This window comes from Prionailurus viverrinus, chromosome E1 (assembly GCF_022837055.1).
Source record: "Prionailurus viverrinus isolate Anna chromosome E1, UM_Priviv_1.0, whole genome shotgun sequence".
In the NCBI taxonomy this organism is placed as follows: domain Eukaryota; kingdom Metazoa; phylum Chordata; class Mammalia; order Carnivora; family Felidae; genus Prionailurus; species Prionailurus viverrinus.
Genome location: NC_062574.1, coordinates 3,294,956 through 3,316,084, shown reverse-complemented (window position 1 = coordinate 3,316,084; position 21,129 = coordinate 3,294,956). Strand labels below are relative to the sequence as shown.

The 21,129-nt window shown below is 46.1% G+C and overlaps 1 protein-coding gene across 4 annotated transcripts in view; it reads left to right on the top strand.

Moving 5' to 3' along the window:
- The window catches only part of MYH10 (myosin heavy chain 10), a 132,225-nt gene that overhangs the window by 45,013 nt on the left and 66,083 nt on the right, over positions 1-21,129 (top strand). For all 4 annotated transcript variants that reach the window (XM_047833220.1, XM_047833219.1, XM_047833221.1 and 1 more), the window contains exons 5-8: positions 1,715-1,817; positions 8,235-8,327; positions 18,952-19,015; positions 20,874-20,972. In XM_047833220.1, coding sequence (XP_047689176.1) covers positions 1,715-1,817; positions 8,235-8,327; positions 18,952-19,015; positions 20,874-20,972 — 359 coding nt within the window. The remainder of the gene's footprint in view (positions 1-1,714; positions 1,818-8,234; positions 8,328-18,951; positions 19,016-20,873; positions 20,973-21,129) is intronic.

Here is a 21,129-nt window from a genome sequence, read left to right as displayed (position 1 = left end):
CCCTTTACCCAGAGCCTCTTCAGTTTAGATTGTAGGTGTCTGGGTGCAGAGAAAATAATGCAGCCAGTAAACCCACTGACATGCTTAAGTTGTGGACAAAAATAGTGCAATTCAGAGTACACTTTCCAGAAAGGGTGGGAGCTTGTTAGAAACATTAGACTTCTAAGGCTTGGGTTGGGTACAACGGGTTTAGAGGATTGTTAGTCGGCCATGTGTGTATTAACATTTGGGGGTTTCAGAAGGTTTTTTTTTAAGTTTGTTTATTTTGAGAGAGAGCAGGGGAAGGGCAGAGAGAGGGAGAGAGAAGAGAGAGAAGGGATCCCAAGCATGTTCCACACTGTCAGCTCAAAGCCCAGTGTGGGGCTGAAATTCATCAACCGTGAGATCATGACCTGAGCTGAAACCACAAGTCAGATACTTAACCGACTGAGCCCCCCCAGGCGCCCTGGTTTTTTCTTTGTTTTTTTTCCCCCCTGAGGCTTTTTTTTTTTTTTTTATCTAATTAGATAATGAAATTTTTTGTTTTATTTATCTTTTTTTACAGTTTACCAGTGATTTAAGAATCACTGGGGCTTTTTGGGGTGTGTGTGTGTTTTTAGAGTTTAATATTTTTATTTTGAGAGAGAGAGAGAAAGAACATGAGCAGGGGAAGGCCAGAGAGAGGGAGTGAGAGAAAATCCCAAGTAGGCTCCACACTGTCAGTGGAGAACCCAACGTGGGTCTCGAACTCACAAACCGTGAAATCATGACCTGAGCTGATATCAAGAGTAGGGATGCTTAACCAACCTAGCCACCCAGGCGCCCCCAAAATTTCTACTTCAATCCAAATTGAGATTTTTATCCATTGTGAAGATAGGTTTGCTTTGATCTGATCTTAGGGACCCTTTGATATTTGAACAGAAAGGCCAGAACTCAGGTAGCGCTGTGTGTCCAGAAGCTTCCCTGAATTTCAAGATCAGTACTTGAGTAGAAATCAAAAGCAGCCTTTGAAACGTGCTAGCCTTGTTTTAAAACGTAAAGCACACAAAGTGGTGGCATCTGTCCCGGTTCATCACAAAATTCACGGTGTTCGTTCACTGTCTCTACACCTTGTGTAGCGGCTGTGGGTCGGCACTGCACGAGGTTCCGTGGATTAAAAAAAAACTAACACAAATAAACACAAATGCACAGTAAACAGACGCACATGCACGGGGTCCTGCCCTTTGCCCCAGGAGCCCAGGATGCGAGGCCGGCAGGTGGCTGAGGAGATGTGACAAAATATGTACAAGGTGCTGTGGCTGTAGGAACACTCGTCCGCTCCTTTGGGGGAAGAGCGAGAAAACCTTGCCTGGACCTGAGCAGCAAGGGGCAGCCCAGAGGTCTTCAGCTCCTTCAGATGAAATCCCCAGCGGTGGATGGGTTTCTGGTGCTGAGGAACGTTTTAATGACCTCTTACGATAAATGCTGCTTCTCTGGTGGAACCCCCAAACTCCTTGAAAAAACAAAAACACAGCACTCTGAACTTTTCCCTGTGTCTCACTGGCATCTCCAGGGGGTGGAAAAAGCGTGTGGTAATTTACAACAATTTTCTGACTTCTGCCAATCGGTTTTTATCCTACATCCTCTTTATTTCCTACCAATTCTTGTTCCAACTCGGTTTAATTTTGTTAATTACAACTTTGGAAGGTGGACGCCCTGCTTTCTTTAAGACAGCCTGTGTTACTGTTTCTTTCAGGGGTGAATCAGGTGCTGGGAAGACAGAAAATACTAAGAAAGTCATTCAGTACCTTGCTCATGTCGCTTCTTCGCACAAAGGACGGAAGGACCATAATATTCCTGTAAGTTTTCGTTCCGTTGTTCATTTAATGCCTCGGTTTATTCTTTTACGATTGCAGAAACCAGAATAAGGAAGCACAGCTACTCAGTGTCCTGCTGGAACTGACCGCCCCCTTGTCTCCACGACCCCCACCCAGAAACTTCCTCCGCTCAGGAGGGAATTGTAGTACCTAGGTTTTCTAACAGGCCAACCAGAATTACGATTCCGGCTTGAAGCCTGATTTCTTGCAAAGCTTTGGGAGGAATGGTTAACGATCGAAGAGCAGTGTTTTGAAGATTGCCTGTTTCCACCAAAAGATGGGCCTCAAGGGTCTTTAGCTGTCTTTTCTGAGCAGGGACACAGGCTGTTGCCACTGGCCATAGAAGCTCGAGACGAGGATGGAAATTTGGGGGCAGTCGATGATAGAAAAGGGGTACAAATAAAAGGGGGTCAGTGATCCTGAATCTGCCCAAGTGGCAGCTGATCCCTGAGGAACGCCAGCCAGATCTGCTGTCACAGTTCTGAGGTGGACGGTCACGTGGTGCTTTAGATGTGGCTCACCGCTTAGGGAAAGGCCCAGACTCGCTAACGTTTGCGTTTATCTGTTTGTAACAAACAGCAGGAATCGCCAAAACCAGTGAAGCATCAGGCAAGTGCTTTTGTTTATGCTTCTTAGTCTTGAATGTTTGCGCTAATTTCTGTCTCTAGATCGAGTCTCTATTAGAAACAAATACCAGGAGTTGTGAGTGAAATTTACCGCAAAAAAGAAAATTTGATTTTGAAAATGTGTTGCTTAGAGACATCATCTTTTGTGAGCAGCAGCATGCCCTTTGGCTTTAAATGTGTTTTCGAGACGAGTTTGAATATTTCTCTACCCTTTTTATCATGACATTGAATCACCTGTTGATGAAGCCTTGAACCCTCAGGGTTTCGTGTGTCAAATACGAGATGGAACGATTTCAATTTTTCTTTAAATACACAGAAGCCTCGCTTTGGGCCATATGTTAAATTTTTGAGTTTGGGGCTGCAACTCTAAAGTTGTACCTTTTTGGATTTACACATTTCTAATAAAGTTTTTTATGGCCCGTATGTATTTTAAGCTGAGGGCCTTGTTGATATAATATGTAAAATTATCCTTTGTTATCCAGGGCAAGTGGTGGAGGAGTGTTATTCTTACTGGTTATCGAATGCTCCCCCCTTCAGGCTCCATAGAGCACAGCCATAGACAGAGCCTTTCCTGCTACCCTGGAGGAGAGAGACATCTGTCCTGGACTTGACCCTTTCCCTGGGACTGGATGGCTTCGGTCTGGCTGTCTGCCACAAGACAGTGAAACAGAGCTAATACGAAGCAGGAAAGCACAATGTTCTAGAAATGACTTACTAATATAAAGAAATTCTTAAGTGTCTATAGGAATAGTCCTATAGACAGGATTTTCAGAAACCCTCCTTAAAATTCTCAAGATGTTCTCAGACAGCAAAGCTGTGCCAAGGCCCTATGACGTTCTGTCTTCTCCTTCAGCTGTAGAGAGCAGATCATTCGTACAAATAGGAAGGGTTCACGGAATCATTGTTGTCCTAGAGGACATTTAAAGGCTCTTTTGCTGACTACAGAAGGAACCTCTAGACCAGAAATTAGCTTTTCTCTGTGTCTTCGAGGTACTCGCTAAAATGACCTGTTAATGTGCACTTGGGTCACCAGTGAATTAGCATTAAGTAACTACTGTACAGATCGGGGTTTTCCAAATTCCACCACGGAATCCGTACACCATTACTGTTAACGTTTTGTTTCGATGTCATTTTAAACCACAGAATGGATCGCTGTTGTGTGAGTAGCATGCCTACCCCTGGACTGTACTTTGGGTCGGCTCCGTCGACAGGGGGCACGTTTTCCCAAAGACAGGGCAGCGACAGCTTCTCTGGCCATGCCTCCCTCCCTCCGTCATTGATTTGCATGTCCTGCTGCATGAACTCACTCTGCACAGATCTCCGGGGCTGCTTTTCCCATGTTTATTGTAATAGTAGTCTAGTCCGGTGGGGGCTGTGCTTGTGTTTCTAGAAGACTGAGAAGAACACTGGTCCTCAGTTTTTCCTCCCAGCCCAGTTGAAGATTAGGAGATGCTCGTGGGCGGTAGTGACCCTGCAGAGGGTCCCGTCGAGAAATGACTTCTTTGCCCACAATCGCTCCCCCTTCCCGGGGACCCCCTCACCCCATTTTGAGAATGACTGCCAGCAAGCAGTCTGTACTTTGCAAGGTGTTTCATTTGGTTTGACATCCCTGGTTTGTGAATTTACATTGAACATTACAGGCAAAACTTAGGCACCCAGGAACCATTTGTATACATCTCTAGCCTTTTGTCACTAGACACAGTATGCGTTGTAAGAACAAGGGAGGGGAAGGCGTTTCGAGGCCCCTGATTTGGGGAGTCCTTTATTTGTCTCTCTCTGCTCATTCCTTGTTTTTTTTAACAGCTTCATCAAAATTTAATTCACACGCCATAAACTTCACACATTCATACAGTTCAGCATTGTTGTTTTCATTACACTGAGTTACACAGTTATCCCTGCAGTCAACTTGAGCGTGTTTTCATCCCCCCAAAAAGAAAGCCATTTGGAATCACCTTCCATTTCCTCCCAGTCCCCAGAAATCATCGACATACTTTCTGTCTCTGCGAATCTGTCTGTCGTGCATAGGATACTTGAACGGAATCCTGGCATCCTTTCGCTTCGCATGGTGTTTGCACGGTTTATCCGTGTCGTAGCGTGTGCAAATACTCCACCCCTCTCCTTGGCCGAACGGTATTCCCTTACGGTAGGTAGGTCCCGCTGTGTTTATCCATCCATCCATTGGCAGACATTTTGGATTGTTTCCACTTGGGGGCCATCTTGGACAATGCCCCAGGAACATTTGTGCGTAGGGTTTGTGTGGACCTGTGTTTCCCATTCTCTTGGGCAGGCACCTGGGTGTGGGCCGGCTGGGTTACCGTAGTATTCGGTTTAACGCTTGAAGGAACCGCCCTCCATTCCCACCAGCAGTGCATGAGGGTGCCCCCGTCTCCTCGCCAGCACACGTCCATGTCTGTTTTAGCCATCCGGGCAGGCTTTTGTGCTTACCTTTAAAACTTAATCATTATCGTGGAAATAGTAATAGAAACCACTTCTTAGAATTCGGGCCACAGTGGTTAAGCAGTAAACGTGAAGCGTTTACCTGCAAACTTTGGATACAGTTTTTATGACCAAGTTCAAGTCCTGCTTGGCTTTGTGCCCAGCCCGCTGGAGGCAGTCTGTGTGCTGGGCTCCCTCACCATAGGTCGCTGTTACAGACCCTCAAGAGTCTGGCACAGCGTTCAGTGCTACGCCAGAGCCTGAATCTAGGGCAGAGTTAAACACCAGTCAGTGATTTCTAAAACCTAACCGTCCCCGAAGAAGGGACTCCTCCAGGCCAGCCCGCCTGCCCCTCCAACTAGCGAGTCCCCCACCTCTGGATGGCAGCTTCCAGATGACTTGCTATCTGCTGCTCTGAACGGCCTCGAACTAAGAGGATGGTGACAGCAGGCACAAGTGCAGAAATTCGAGCCTGCCGGTTGAGACGAAGTCTGGTTCTCAGCGTGACGTCGAGCTGTTGCCACCCACGTTCAGCCCTCTTGTGGGCCCTGGGACACCTACATCTGTACCCAGTCAGGCCTGCAAAGCCCAGCATGACCCCAGCCTTGCTGGCTCAACTGGAGTTTTCAAAGGGCTTTTCTTTTCTTTTTTTTACCAACTTCAAACTTCTCTATCATATCATAGGTAGATATTAATATACCATATAACAAACGGAAGGGTATAGTTTTCATCATGATTGGTAGACCTTTAAAGCATCATAGAATTCTAAATACTTAAAACTGTAAAAACAATTTCAGTAGCTAATGCTGATTAGTTTCCCCTACATTCCCAAAGACCTTTCTCGTTATCATATAGAATAATCGAAACCAGGGCCACTGCCCCTCCAATTCTGGTGGAAGGGTTAGCACTTAGTCACTGTCCCCTGATGGTTTATAACTGGCTTCATAGTTTGGTTGAGAGAGGTTAGCGCCATTTAATCAAAGTGTGAAATTGCACAGCACAGAAATGATCAGACTCAGCGGTAATTTCTTAATTTAAGATCCTTTTTGTGTGCTTTACGATGACAGCTGTGTGTTCAAGCTTTTTGTGATTCATTGAGGAGTTACTGAGAGCTTTGCTTGGTCCCATTGATGTCACCAGCCCATTAGGAGAAAAGTAATACCACAACCCTGCTAATAACCTAGTGACCCCAACAGCAGAGACACAGAAGCGGCCCAGTCAGCAGGTTCTATGGAGACAGTGCAGACCCTTCACCCGATTCTTCCTGCCAACTTTGGCTCAGCACCATCCCCTCCCGAATGCTGCTAGAATATTTCGGGACCTCTAATGCCACAATCATTCAGCAAACACTCCCGGAGCATCCTTTTGACCTGACACTGAGCTAGGTTCAGGGGATACAGCCAGTTTATTAAAAGCCAGCAGGAGAAAGGATGGAATCCGTAAATCACACACATGAGCACACCCACATGCACTCACACACAGAGAAAAGACTCCTTGTAGCCACATCTAGGGAGTATTAAAATAGGATATGCAATACTTTACCTCCAAGTTAGGAAAACACTTGAAAGGTGAAATGTCACTGAAATTATTTTTATTAGGATTTGGCGGGATGATAGTGCGTAATTCTAAGGAATCTATATTCTGTCTAGTTCCTAGATCTAAGTAGCAATAGTTAGTGCAAAGGTAGTGCCCCACTTAGGAAAATTCAGTGTTTTTCTGACGGCTTCTACATTCTGATCACAGGCTGAGTGAGGCAAGAAGCATTCTAGAGCCTGATTTTTGCAGAGCTCGTACACCCAGGGCTTTGCAAGATGCCAGCCGTGGGCACGGTGATGTGGGCGACTGCTGACCTCCAGGGGAAAGGCACTTGTTAGATTACAGAACGATGCCCCTTAATGATGCCTCTCAGTTGTTAAAAATGGTTGCCGGGATACCACATTTAAGAACCCTGGGAAGCCTATAATGTTTAGGAAGCTTTACAGCAGAAATGTGAAGTCCATAACCTGGGAGACTAACGCTACAGGGAGCATATTATCAAATGCCAGGAAAGGAAGTACATCCCGCAGGTCTTAACGGGACTGGTTCCTGCCTGGTTTCAGTTGAACACCACTGTAGACTGCACTCAACACCTGTGAAGATCTGGGCAGTTCAGATCAGTGCTGGAGGGCAGACCTGTGGGGGGAGCGTATCTCACTGGGTCCTGTGCCTCTGGAGTACTTTCCCACCCTCGTAACGAGCGAAGGAGTCCAATTCCAGAGTTAAACGCCAACTCCATGTATGGTGTTATATTTGTTCTTTTTGGATCTCATCATGCAACGCTCACATAGCAACTGGCCGGTAGTTCAGATCCTTGCATGAGGATCCTTTTATCCCTCTGCTCAGAGAATCACATTTGCTAGTGGTTTGACATCCTGTCTTTAGGTCTAGAATACTGACTGTGGTATTTTAAAATACAGGGGTAAGCTTTGTGTTTGGAAAAAGCAGATGTATCGAAGTTCCTATGATACACTCGAAAATTACGTTCCAGGAACACAACACCACTTTGTAGTGCTTTCCGTGGCCAGAAATAGCATCTTGCTTTCTCATGCAGCTTCTTATTGTGTGTCATGATTAAAGCACATATTAATATACTTACATCTTTTGTTTGTGGAACCTATTTCCTAGCCGAATTTGCACATAAGTAAAGACTCTGCATAAAGCCTATATTCTATCACATACTCTATAGTAAGCGTTTTTAAATTTGAGCAAAAGTCAGCAGCATCCCCATCTCCATCCTCCCTGAAAGTGTCAGTGAGGACATCATCCTGTCAGCATCATTAGGGTATCATGTGCAACCCTTGGAAAAATGACACATCTACCACTAGGATAGTGGTTATTAGAATTGTCTGCCTTCAGTCATTGGAGCAAGGCAGTATAAAAATAAACAGAAGTGTAAGTATTAATATGTCCTTAATTGAAGTGTCAAGCTGAATTTCATTTCATGAAAACCAGTTTGTTTTCTTTTCAAAATTCTCTGCCTAATTTACATGCCCTGCCCTCAAATTGATCTGCTGTTTAACGTGACTTTTTCTTCCCCTTCCGATCACTTTATACATGCTGTTTTTCCCTTTAGCAGAGCCTAATATGACTGAGAATAAAGCCACAAAGGTTACGAGATGGCAAACAGAATGAAAACACTGAGGAAGAGAGGAAGTTTATTGTTTTGTCCACCCCAGCCCCACCCCAGGATTGGAGTAAAGATGTTAGATTAACCTAATATGCTTTTATATATGTGTGTGTGTGTGTGTGTGTGTGTGTGTGTGTGTGTGTGTGTGTGCATACGTGTAATGTCTTTTAGGGGGAACTCGAACGGCAGCTCTTACAAGCGAATCCAATCCTGGAATCATTCGGAAACGCGAAGACCGTGAAAAATGATAACTCATCTCGTTTTGTAAGTTTAAAAGCACCCGAAACTTATAATTTCTCAGATTTTTAGTGAAATGTCTACTGTGATCCAGCAAAGAGAGTACTTGTCTTCCTAGATTTTAGGGAGAGGCTAATAAAGGATGTGGTACAGAATGATACAGTCCTGTAGAAACGTGATGTGTCACATGTAATTTGCAATCTTCTAGTAGTTTTGCATTTTAAAAAGGAAAAAACGTGAAGGTAACTGTAATCTTGTATTTGCATATGTAATTGTGTATTGTACGGGTAGATGATCAGGTAGCCTCTCTGAACTTCTTCGTCTTTGGGGATGGTCTACAATACGTGTTGCCGAGCGGGCATAGAGCTTATATGGGGATGCATGTGGAGCACTTAGCACAGTACCGGGAATGTAAACGCTCCACAAACCAAGTTGGCATTCAGTGTAGTCAGCTGTCCTTTTCATACTTGCTGTTTCTCCGGGGATATGGATGTCAGAAGAATGCGACAATAAGATTACTTCTCTCTAAAAATTACTTCTCTATAAAAATACTCCTCTATGAAAATAGGGCTTTCTTAATTCCTGGGAAGCTCTCCCCTCTTCCTCCGTTTGACCAGCTGTGACCGTTTGCATGAGGCTGTTCTCCTAAGCGGTATGTCCCCTGTCCAGCTACGCCCTATTGACGTGTCAGTGCCAAATCTTCTCTAAAATCATATCCAGCAAAATGGGCGTGCCTGCTGTAAACTTCTTGCCTTGAATTATAGTCCTCAAGATTCAGTTAACCATTTTCCACAGATTGGAGAGGGTCTTCAATTACAGTTATTTCTACTTAAATCATTAGAGTTAATTCTATGTTTTTCCTCCCTCCTCCCATCCTAGAAGTATTTGTACAATTCAAGGCCACATCAAAAGAGACTTTACTAATGACTCCTTCATGGATAATCTGGGGGAATCTAGTATCACGGTGACATACTCTTCTACTCCAAGTATAATGTGAAGTCCTGGCGTTCATGTTGATTTTCTGATGGCCTGGGTTGTGTGATTAGTGGAAGCAGCCAGATATGGAATCACAGAGGACCCATTGAGCCCGAAGGTAGCTAGCTAACCCTACTCTGTATGAGTTGGTAGGACTGCCTTGATTTTCTTTTGGAGGCTGGAGGTCCAGGATTAAGGTGTGGCAAGGTTGGTTTCTTCTGGGGTCCCTCTCTGTGGCTTATAGATGGCCATCTCCCGGTGTCCACGTGGTCCGTCTTCTGTGTGCATCTGTGTCCTGTTCTTTTCTTGTGAGGACACCAGTCGTGTGGGACTAGGGCCCCAGTGACCTCATTTTAACTTAATTATCTTTGTAAAAAACCCTCTCTCCAAATATAGTCCTGTTCTGAGGCAGTGGGGGGCACCTGGGTGGCTCATTCAGTTAAGCGTCCAACTTTGGCTCAGGTCACGATCTCGCAGTTCGTGGGTTTGAACCCCATGTCGGGCTCTGTACTTACAGCTCAGAGCCTGGAACCTGCTTCAAATTCTGTCTTTCCCTTTCTCCCTGCCCCTCCCCCATTCATCCTCGGTCTCTCTCAAAAATAAATAAACATTTAAAAAATAATTTTTTTTAAAGAATTTGAGATGGGACACGACTCAGCCCATGGCACCCAAAGAGGTAGTTCGAGTGCGAGAGGCTTTCCACATTATGGAGGAAATAGGAACCTATTTGTTTGGAGTATTGTTTATTCCTAGTAAGATAATCGCTTCATCCAAGTTCATTAGGTCATTATTTTAGCTTTTTATGGACAGAGTGGAATAACAAATATGCCTGTGTCAGGAGAAAGCATAGCTGTGACTTTGGGGTTTGTAAAAGATCTGGGGAAGCTAAGGTTCATTTATAGGGTTTTATCATCCCCTGGGCCATCAGCACTGAGCCTGAGCCACATTTAAATCTTAAATTCTTCCTCCTGAAAGCCCTGCGTTTAGCGGCTGTATCACGGGGTAGAAGACAGTGAGCTACCAGCTTTGGGATGTGGATCTCCATGCAGATTTGCAAGGATTTCTTAGTGGAAAATGCTTTATTTTACTACATAAATCAAGTTACCAGTCTTTTCTGATTTCCCCTGCCCCAAGCCACACTTTAAATTCAGGAGAAACCGTTTTGTGCCTGTTTGTCTCATCTTTGCCTGGAAAAGAAATTATTGGGGCACCAGGGTGGCTCACTTGGTTGAGCATCTGACGTGATCTCGGCTCAGGCCAGGATCTTGTGGTTCATGAGTTCAAGCACCACGTCGGGCTCTGCACTGATGGCATGGAGCCTGCTTGGGATTCTCTCTCTCTGTCCCTCCCCTGCTTTGTCTCGCGCTCTCTCTCTCAAATCCATAAAAACCTAAAAAAAAAAAAGATAAATTGCTGCCATCCGGTCCTTTGGTAAAGACTGTAGTGAGTACGTTACTAAGCAGTAAGGACACATCTGCCTGCCAGCGTTTGTACGTTTGGGACACGTGGAAATAGGATTCCGTATTAGTTACCTGTTGCTGTGTAACAACTTACCCTAACCCTGGTGACTTGAAACCTGGATCATCTCCGCTTCCATGTGATGGGTGGTTCTGACTCGGCATCTCTCGTGAAGGTGCCACGAAGGTGCTGTTGGTGAGGGCTGCGGTCACGTGAAGCTTGAAGAGGCCAGAGGCTCTTCTTCCAGACTTACCCGGGTAGCTTTTGGCAAGAGGCCTTAGTTCCTCCAAGGCATCCCTCACCTCAAAGACCTCTCTATAGGGATGTGTGCTCATGACATGGCAGCTGGTGGTCCCCAAGAGCAGATGATCCAAGAGAGCAAGACAGAAGCCACACAGTGTTCTTTCCCATCTTAGAAGTCACGGGCCAACGCTCTGATGTAGTTTGCTGGCCACAGAGACCAACCCTGATACAGCGTGGGAGGGGACTGCGCAATGACAGCAGTACTGGAGGTTGGGGGTTACTGAGGCCATCTCAGAGGTTGGCTGCCGCACATACATCATTAGAGAGATTTCCGTATTGACAAAGGCAGGTTATAATCTGTAATTTGCAATACTCTGGATTAGCGGTTCTCAATTGGAGACCCTCAGGGGACATTTGGTAGTGCCTGGAGGCATTTTTGGTTGTTTGGTTTCGGTGATGGGTAGAGGCCAGGGATGCTGCTAAACATCCAACAGTGTACAGGATGGACCCCACGACAAAGAATTATCCAGCCCCAAATGTCCGTTATGTCGAGGTTGAAAAATCCTGCTCCAGCTTGTTTCTTTAAATTAGAGTCTGAATCAGGGCGCTTGGGTGGCTCAGTCGGTTAAGCGTCCAACTTTGGCTCAGGTCATGATCTCACGGTTCATGAGTTCGAGCCCTGAATCAAGCTCTGTGACAGCTTGGAGCCTGGACCCTGGTTTTGGATTCTGTATCTCCCTCTCTCTCTGCCCCTCCCCTGCTTGTCCTCTGTCTCTCTCTCTCAGAAATAAATATCTTTAAAATTTTTTAATTAGAGTCTGAATCAAAGTAATCACTTGTCAAAATTTATTTGCAAAGTAATTACTATACACAAGTCTCCTTAAAGCTTATTATTTATGCATCCTGTTCTGAAAGTGCATGTAAATAATTCTGGTTGGAACTTGTTTACATCGTACTGGCAGAAAGAACTTCTTAGGTTGTTTTCTAGCAAGATCCTGCCAGCAAGAATACCTACCCAGTCTAAATCCTCAATAAACCCTGTTTGAGCTAGAGTTCCACCTCCCAAAGGTCTTATTCTGCCTATTCTATTAAAAGCTAATCTCCTGGGGCGCCTGGGTGGCTCAGTTTAGTATCCAGTTCTCGGTTTCAGGTCACGATCTCATGGTTTGTCAGTTCAAGCCCCGCATGGGGGCCCTGTGCTGCGGGTGCAGAGCCTGCTTCAGATTCTCTGTGTCAAAAATAAACAAACTTAAAAAAAAATTTTTTTTTAAAGCTTATCTTTTAAGAAAATATTTTTCATTAAGGCAGTGTTCCTACACATAGCTAGTTCAACTGAGAAACAAAAATGTCTTTAAATTGTTGACTTGGTTGAGTGATTTTGGCTCAGGTCATGATCTCCCGATTTGTGGGTTGGAGCCCCGCTTTGGGCTCTGCTGACGGCACAGGGTGCATCCTCTGTCTCCCTCTTTCTGCACCTCCCCACTCATGCGCTCTTTCAGTAAACATTTAAAAAAATAATAAAATAGTTGATTTTGGGCTGTAATTCTTAGGAAGTCAACTTCATATTGATATTTACAGGATTTTTCAGAGAAATAGCGTAGCCAGCTACTAAACTATCCAAAGGCGTTAACCGCACCAAGCTACAAAAGTAGTTGATTTTAGTGGTTCCATAAAAAATAGCGGAGTGAGTGGCCGCACGGGCTGTCGGGAGCTCAGCTAACTCGAGGCCTCCCTGTGAAGGTTTCTGTGGGCGCTGCCGCCGCCAACGCTTTGCTTCTCGCGGCGTCAGCGGGCGGCCCCGTGCAGGCCCGTCTTTTAATCACATGTTCCGGAATTTCCATCTCGTTGTGCAGTTGGGCTCATTACTGAGCTCCTGCCCTTTGCCCGGCCCTGTGGTGCCGCCTCGTTCTTGCCGTTTGGCGGTCTTCGTGGTTTTCGCAGCTTTAACGTGTTCCAAATGGAACCTTTTCTATTCAGAATGTGCCCCTTCCGTCTTCTGTCACTCTACGGTGCCATCAAACCTCCCGGCTGCGGGAGCGTGAAACGCAACGGCGAAAATCCTCCCGGGCTCCGCCTTGCCTCGTGGCCGGTGTCCAGACGGGAGTGAGCCCTGTGGGTCGCTCTTCCAGAACGTACTCCCGGTCTGTCCGCGGTTGCCCATCTGTGTCTCCTGAGCACCTGATCGGGTTGTCCGTCCGTCGCGGCCTTCCTCACCGCGCTCCTCGGCGTCTGTGGGCGGCCGCTGTGTGTCGTGTGGGAGCGCGCGGCGTCTCGCGGAAGGACGTCAGCCTGTTCTCGCGATTCTTCGTTCCTGGCACGGCGCCTCGCACATGCGCGTACGTAGTGGGCGTCTCGCGGTTACGGAATGGGCTCGGTTAGGCTGCGGCGGCCTACGAGGTGCCGCCCGCCCGCTCTTCCAGGCCCCGGGGGCGTATCCGAGCCCCTGGCCTCCTCAGGCTCCCCTGCATCCGGGCCTTCAACCTCCGGGCACTGGTGACCACGTGCGCCGGGCCCCTCTGGGAACACGCGGGCCCCGGGGCTGGACGCGTGGGGCGTCAGAGATCCGTGAAGGGACGGCTGTGTGGCCAGGACAGGCGGGGGCGGCGCCCCGCGTCCCGCTGGAGGAGCGACAAGTCGCGGAAACGGCGGGTGGACAGGGGAGTTGCACCGAGTCGTTATTTGCGGTGAAAATGCTCGAAACTACAAACTCCCATCAGCTTTTAGAGTCCCATTTGTTTCCATCTCTTTGATCTGATAGAGACGAATCGTTTCCTGAATATGATCTTTTTCTTTCCAAGTTGCGAGCACATGGTCCGGATTAAAGGGGATTCTTTGAGGAGAGCATTACCCTTAGGAAAATAATCGTTCACGGTTAGCCCCGGTCTGTTTGTGGAGAAGTCAGATGCATTCCAGATGCGGGCGGTTTGTGTGAGATGAGTCTCTCGTAAGGGAACCTTTAAAATGGGGACTTCACTTTCTGCCTTGTATCCACAGATACATCTTGCATCTAGCAGGAAGCCCTCTGTATTCGTGCAAAGATCTTTTTTTCTCCCCCAAACGGAATCAAGCCATTTTGTCAGTCCCCAGTTTCATGTGCCTTTTTGGTAGATAATGAGCCTCAGTAGTGAGAGCCCGGTAAAGGCCCCGGTGCCCTGCCTGCCGCTGGGTTACCAGATGACGGTGAAGGCAAGCCAGGGTTCTGCACCCCCACGTGTGCTTCTAAGCAAGCAGACACTAAAAACAGTCTGTAAGTAAATTGAATGCACTCACTGCTGTCTCTTGAGTACTCCCAGCCTTTCCCTAAAGGTTCCCCGGGGCCAGATGTGACCATGTCAGCGACAGAGGACAGTTTGCAGCGGGAAACCAATCGAGCATCGAGCCCAAGGCAGCCTTCTCGACAGACACGGCAGCTTCCGGGCCTTTCTGGAGTCTTAGCACCTTGTTCACACCAGACCGGGGGTGTCTATTTCCAGTCAGTCCACGTTACCCCCGGAATCTTTATATCCGTTACATACTACGCGACAAGACCCCTTAGTTCACGTGAAAACCCACCTTGTTAATTGATGAGCTTCTGGTATAGTTTGGGGGTCACCGTAGCTGAAGCCGTGGACAGCGCCATCTGGCCTCTGGATTAAATCTCGCTCGTTACTCTAGATCAGGCACTAAGGGAACCTGTCGTCGGGGGAGCATAAAGGGGCCTGCGGGTGCCACTTTGAATAGCTGCTAGCCCAGAATGCCGTGTCTCTGGAAAACAGTGGAACCGTTTCTCTTGTAGCCAGGAGGTCAGGATCCAGTTGTGGTGTGTCAAGGACCAGTGTTGTTCGTGGTAGTTTTACTCCAGAGAGCTTGCAGATAAACCAGCCCGGAGCCTCCCTTTAATTACCCCGTGGCTTCAAGCAAACTAACATACTTAGAAACTGTAAGATTACTCGGCTCCAGTGGTACTCCTGCGAAGCTTTCTCTGTCCTAATCGTGTGACGCTGTTCTCTGTGTCCCCATAGCCCCTCTGTGTCCTTTGGAGGGGCCCCGCCACCGTGTCCCTCAGGTGTCGAAAGAGCAAAAGCCTCATGATTCTGCTTCTGCTCGGGGCCATTAGGTCAGCATCTCTCAGTGCCATGGTCGTACGATTTGTGCAAAATGGTCATTTGTATAAAAGTGGTACTCGTGTAACCTCACAAGAGCCTGTCTCAAAAGAAAACAAGTTTTCTCCTGTTAAAAAAAAAAAAACTACGCAAAAACTTCCTGTCCCCACTCCCCCCCACCCATAACAGAACCCACCACCCAAGTGAGCAACTTGTCATTTTTGTTTTGTGACTCTGAGTAGCAGAAAAATGCTAAGTGTTCTCTAGCAAGCCCTAAAAGATGGATTTGCGTTGTGGTTTTACTTATTTATTTATTTATTTATTTAAATGTTTATTTTTTTTTTAATTTTTTTTTCCAACGTTTATTTATTTTTGGGACAGAGAGAGACAGAGCATGAACGGGGGAGGGGCAGAGAGAGAGAGAGGGAGACACAGAATCTGAAACAGGTCCAGGCTCTGAGGTGGTAGCACAGGGCCCGACGCAGAGCTTTGAACTCACCAACGGTGAGATCATGACCTGAGCCAAAGTTGGACGCTTAACCTGCTGAGCCACCTGGGTGCCCCTGCGTTGCGGTTTTAGATGGAACGGAAAGTGTTGTTAACCTCACGAAGTTCGGTGATTTAACATCAGCTTTTAGGCCAGAGGGCGTTGTGGGTGCCAGTGACAGACACCGTCTTGATTTCCTAGAAACCTGGTTTCACGTGTTCTGTTCTGTTGCCTACATACGCCCAGTCATAACTGTCAGACTTGTGGTTTAGCCTGTGTTGGAACGGTTTCCCGTGTAGTCAGAGGCATTTTCTACATGGCCCTGCTCTTGGTCACAAAAGGCCTTTGCATCCTACAGGAATCGTGCTTCTCCCCTCCCTCCTGAACACTCTGGGCATTAGCAGCATCTGAAGCAGACCCTTCGTAGAATGTCCGTTGTGGTGGGTGACATGGCACCCCTGGTGTTACTGAACCAGCCGTGTATCCCGGGCAGAACAGGGCTTTCAGATAACGTGAGGCAGGATACTTCCATGGTGGTGGGAGTGGAAGACCCAGGAGGAGGGCTCAGGGGTTCGAGGTAGAATTTACTTGCCTCCCCCATCATTTGTTGGTCCTCCAGCAGGAAATAGCATTAGATTTCCCCACGTGCATTCTTTTTTCACCTTGTTTTCCTCGCTTGGTTTGCAATTTTTTTAATTGGAAAATTGGGTGAGTTCTCTGTGAATGCGCATGATATTGAACAAAAAAAAATAATGGGGACACTTGGGTGGCTCAGCAGTTAAGCATCCAACTCTTGATCTTGGCTCAGGTCATGGTCTTGCAGTTCTTGGGGTTGAGCTCTGTGCTGACAGCTCGGAGCCTGCTTGGGATTCTCTCTCTTCCTCTCTTTGCCCGTCCCCTGCTCTCTTGTTCTTTCTCTCGAAATAAAGAAATAGACATTTAAAAATGAAGTATAATTTTAGTGAATTATCCTCTTGTTTTCAATTGCAAAAGTCAATATTACTGAGGTATAATTTGCACATAATATAGTTCAAATTTTTTTGCGGTAGCATCCCAATACTTAAGTACTCGTTTTTTGTACATAGAGCAAACATTTATGTGATAAATGTAGGCCTAACATGGGAAAGGTGAGAAGGGTCCTGGTGGGTGGGAGCATGGGTGGGTGGACTGGACACCCAGTAGAAGGGTGTGGGCCAACGTGTAATCTATTCGTAGTAAATAGAAGGAACTAATTATGTTTTTTAAATTTTAAAATTATTTACAGGATCCTAAGATATCTTCCTTGGTGATTTATAAAAATTAAGCTGAGTTTTGCATCAAATAAAATTCACCCTTTTTAGGTGTACAGTTGGACAGGGTTAGACAAATGTGTGTTGTAGGGAGCCCAACACTGTGGCCCAGAGAGAGAGAATATTTCCTTCCCTTGGGAAAGCTTCTGTTTGCCTTTGTGTAGTCTGTGTAGTCCGGCCCTGGGAACCACTGATCTCTTTTGTTTCCATGGTCTGTTTTCTTCAGAACGTCTGGTGAATGGGCTCCTACAGTATGTAGTGTGTTATGTCTTGCTTCTCTTGTACAACGTCCATCCACGTTGTTGGGTATTTCACTGGTTTGTTCCTTTTTATCACCCAGTAATATTCCACTGTATGAATGGACCACGATGTCCTTGACCAGTCTCCACTTGGTGGGCATTTGGGTTGTTTCCATTTGAGGGCTGTTGAGAGTCAAGTGGCTTTGGACATTCATGCGCAAGTCTTACATTTCTCCCGGGTCACTGGGATTGGGATCGCTGGCACACACGGTGACTTAGGTTTCACTTTATACGAAACATTTCCAGAGTGGCTTACCAGGGTGATAGGAGCGTTCTGGTTCTGTCTCCTTGCTGGTCTTGCTTCAAAATGTCAGCCATTTTAGTGGGTGTGTGCTGGTATCTCTTTGTGCTCATCTTATTTTGCTTTTCTTGAATAACCGACGACGTTGAGCATCTTCTCATAGACTGTTGACCATTTATGTATCTTCTTTGACGAAATAACTGTATAAATATTTTCCCCAGTGTTTTCCTTGGGCTATTTGTCTTGTTAACTGAGTTGTAAGAGCTTTTTCGTTATCGTGCGAACAAGTCTTTTATCAGGTAGGTGTTTTGCAAATATTCTCTGCCAGTGTGTGGTATCACTCTTCATTTTCTTTACAGTGACTTTTGAAGAAGTTTTAGATTCTGATGAAACCCAGTTTATCTGTTTTCAATTGATAAACCCTAAAGCTTCATGCTCTTTGCATTCTTTCTAGGACATCTTTTTCTGCTAAGGTCATAAATGATGGTCTCTTATTTTTATTTTGGAAGCTTTACAGTTTTAGCCCATCCTTTTAGGTTTGTGATCTCTTTTGTGTTAACTTTTTTACGTGGTATGAAGTGTCTAGGTTCTTTTGGTTTCATTTTACACATTTCTCAAGCACTGTTTGTTGAATAGATTGGCTTTCTCTGTTAAATTACCTCGGCACCTTTTGTTCAAGGTGAGTTGACCCTTCCCATGTGGTCTATTTGCGGACTCTCTTCTGATCCCTTGATCTGTATCTCTAGCCTCCCACCAATACCAATCTATCCTAATAAACACAGCTTTCTGAATTCTAGTAATGTGAGTCCCTGAGCTCTGGTCCTCTTTCTCAACATGGTTGTGATTTTTTTTGTCCTTTCCATTTCCCTGTAAATCTTGGGATCAGCTTGTCCATTTCCCCCCAAGGAAAGCCCTCCAGTCCCTTGACCATTTATTTGGGTGATGAGCGAGTGTATAGCGTTTTTACATCATCGTCGTTGTTAAGTTTCTTTGTTTTGCAAAGGGTTAATTTGGCCTTTATATCTGTACTTATAGGGGAGATACTTGCTTTTATTTTTGCCTTCTTGTTTTTATGACAGCTGTACCGTTTGGGGTATTCCATATTACAGGAACTTTATGAAATGAGTTACAAAACAACCCGTTTTCCATTTCCTTAAAACAGTTCTGTGTGTCGTGGGGAGACCCAAGTATTCCTTAGGGATTTGCAAAACTGTTACACCAGACCAATCCATCATTTTTTCAAGAAGTAATTCTATTAGGGCCAAATGCAGTGTTTCTTTAATGCTGTCAAATGTCTTTGATCTCAGATTATGTGGAAGAGCTTCTTAAAAATTGTAAATGATTAGGGTCTCATTTTTACTATGTCACAGTCCAGGAAGGTAGCCTATCTGATTGCTGCTTTTTTGGGAACTTATCCAGGCTTTTTCCTTGTCTTTCTGTTCGAGGCAGTAATTAAGACCCATGTTTGCAACCAACTGATGGATACTTACCGTGAGGCACTGGCTTGTTACTTTCCTACAGTGTTCACACCCTCTGTGTCCTTACTTACTTTCAGTTTTCTCCTGATTTACTTCCAGGGCAAGTTCATCCGCATCAACTTTGATGTAACTGGCTACATCGTTGGGGCCAACATTGAAACATGTATCCTTTTCCGTAACTGCATAATCCAAACCGAAGAGGCGGTTGATCTTCCTCCGGCCCAGGGCAGCCCCGTGTGGCATCACTCCCACTCCCCAGGTGATCAGACTGAAGCCCAGAAGGATCATGACATGGTCAGACACTTCCAGCTACTGAATGTTAATGCCAGAGTGTGGTGGTGGTGGTGGTGGTGGTTTTTCATGCCAGTCCATACCGTGTTCACACAGCCGGGGTAGAGGAGAGTCCCACTGAGGGGAGAATCACCTGCACTTGAACCCAGGAAACGTTGGCGCGGTAGGAGAGCCTTGAGGTGAGCACCTCCTGTTGAACTGCTCCTGAGTCCATGTTGGGTTAGCCCTTGTTTACCGTCTGCTCGCGGTATTAGTGGGATGGGCATATACCCCCCCCCCCCAACAAGCCTTCTGCAAGGGCACAGTTCCAGTAGTTTCAGTTAGCATTACGCAGAATATAAGTAGAGGAGAAACAAATGTCAAATACAAAGAGTCGTCCTAGAAGATGTCATCTGCATAGAAGGGCCTTAAGAAAACAGAAGTCTACGTAGAATTACTTCGATTAGAGAGGTAAGAGACACCTGGGTGGCTCAGTCGGTTAAGTATCTGACTTCAGCTCAGGTCATGATCTCCTGGTTCAGGAGTTCGAGCCCCGCGTCGGGCTCTGTCTCTCAAAATAAATAAACGTTTAAAAAAATTAAAACAGAGGTAATAAAATGGAAAGGACTCCAAATGATAGTGTCCCAATTAGGAAGGATACAGGTGACAGTTCTCTGCTACCTCTGACAAGTATCAGGGACCCTGTGATAGAAGTACAACCTTTCGATCCCTCAGGTAAGGGATAATTCAGAATTGTATTTTACGTCTCCAGATACGCTCAGAGCCAGAAAGTACAAGAAACACTTGGAAATGACCGGGGAATAAATCTCGAGTTTCTTCACCTTGGTCCTGCCATGGCAGCTTTCCTGTAAACGTATTTTCCACCAAACATGGACGATGTGTTTGGGATAATCTGATTTACAGAATGGATTCACTTTGGTGAAGTGAAGGGAAAGCTGACTTCAGAAGAGGTGGTCATCTTCCAGAGCAGAGAAACGGAGATTGTGTGACAGCCCAGGGTGACTGTCGACCAGAGACCCCACATGGGTCCCAGAGATGCACCCCAAACGCGCAGGCGCGTGTGCTGTGGTCTGAAGTGCAGAAGCAGGTTGGGGGCGAGCCTCTGGCGTGTGGGAAGCCCAGGCAGAGGGGTTGTGGCCGGCTCTGGACAACCAGCATAGGGGGCCGGTGGTCAGTCTGGTCAGGGCCATCTCGGGGTATTTGGAAAGTGGATGTAGAGGGACCGGAGCCACTTGTACGAGGCTGTGTGTGCCAGGCTCTTGGGGACCACGGTGGCCAAGCACGCGTCCTGAGGTCCACCTGAGCCCTGAATTCTGTCCCTGTGCTCATGAGCTATGTTATTTTGAGCAATTTCCTTTGTGCCTTGGCTTCTTTGTTCGTAAAGTTGTGATAAACTCCCAGAAGGCTTTTTCAGCCTTCAAAGGCTTGAGCTCATTTTCTATAGCTTCTTAGAGTTCCTTGTTTAGTGCTGTGTTCTTTGACTATAACCCAGATGAGGGGCGGGGGGGGAGGGTTGACATGAACACGGTCCATGATTCCCGAAGATTAGTGAGGAACGTGAGTGCGTATGTTCTCTTTCCTTTTTCACTTACAGGTTTTAATCATTCAGAACGGTTCATCGCAGGAGGGTTAGTATATATCAGAGAAAGAGAACGTTTTACAAATTAAATTCGTACAGTCACAGAGAGAGGGCCACCTTTTCAATTCGATCCTTAACCATCTTCGCTCAGACCTTCTAGAAAAATCTCGTGCTGTCCGTCAAGCAAAAGATGAGCGTACTTTTCATATCTTTTACCAGTTGTTATCTGGAGCAGGAGAACACCTGAAGTGTAAGTTCACAAAGTTTCCTACTATTTTGTATTTATTTGACTGTCTTTTCAGGATTATGTTTTTTGTTGTTTTTTTTTTTTTGAAAGAGAACATTTTGGGGAAACAGTACAGTTGACCCTTGAACAAAACGGGGGTTGGAGGCCTAACCCACCCCCC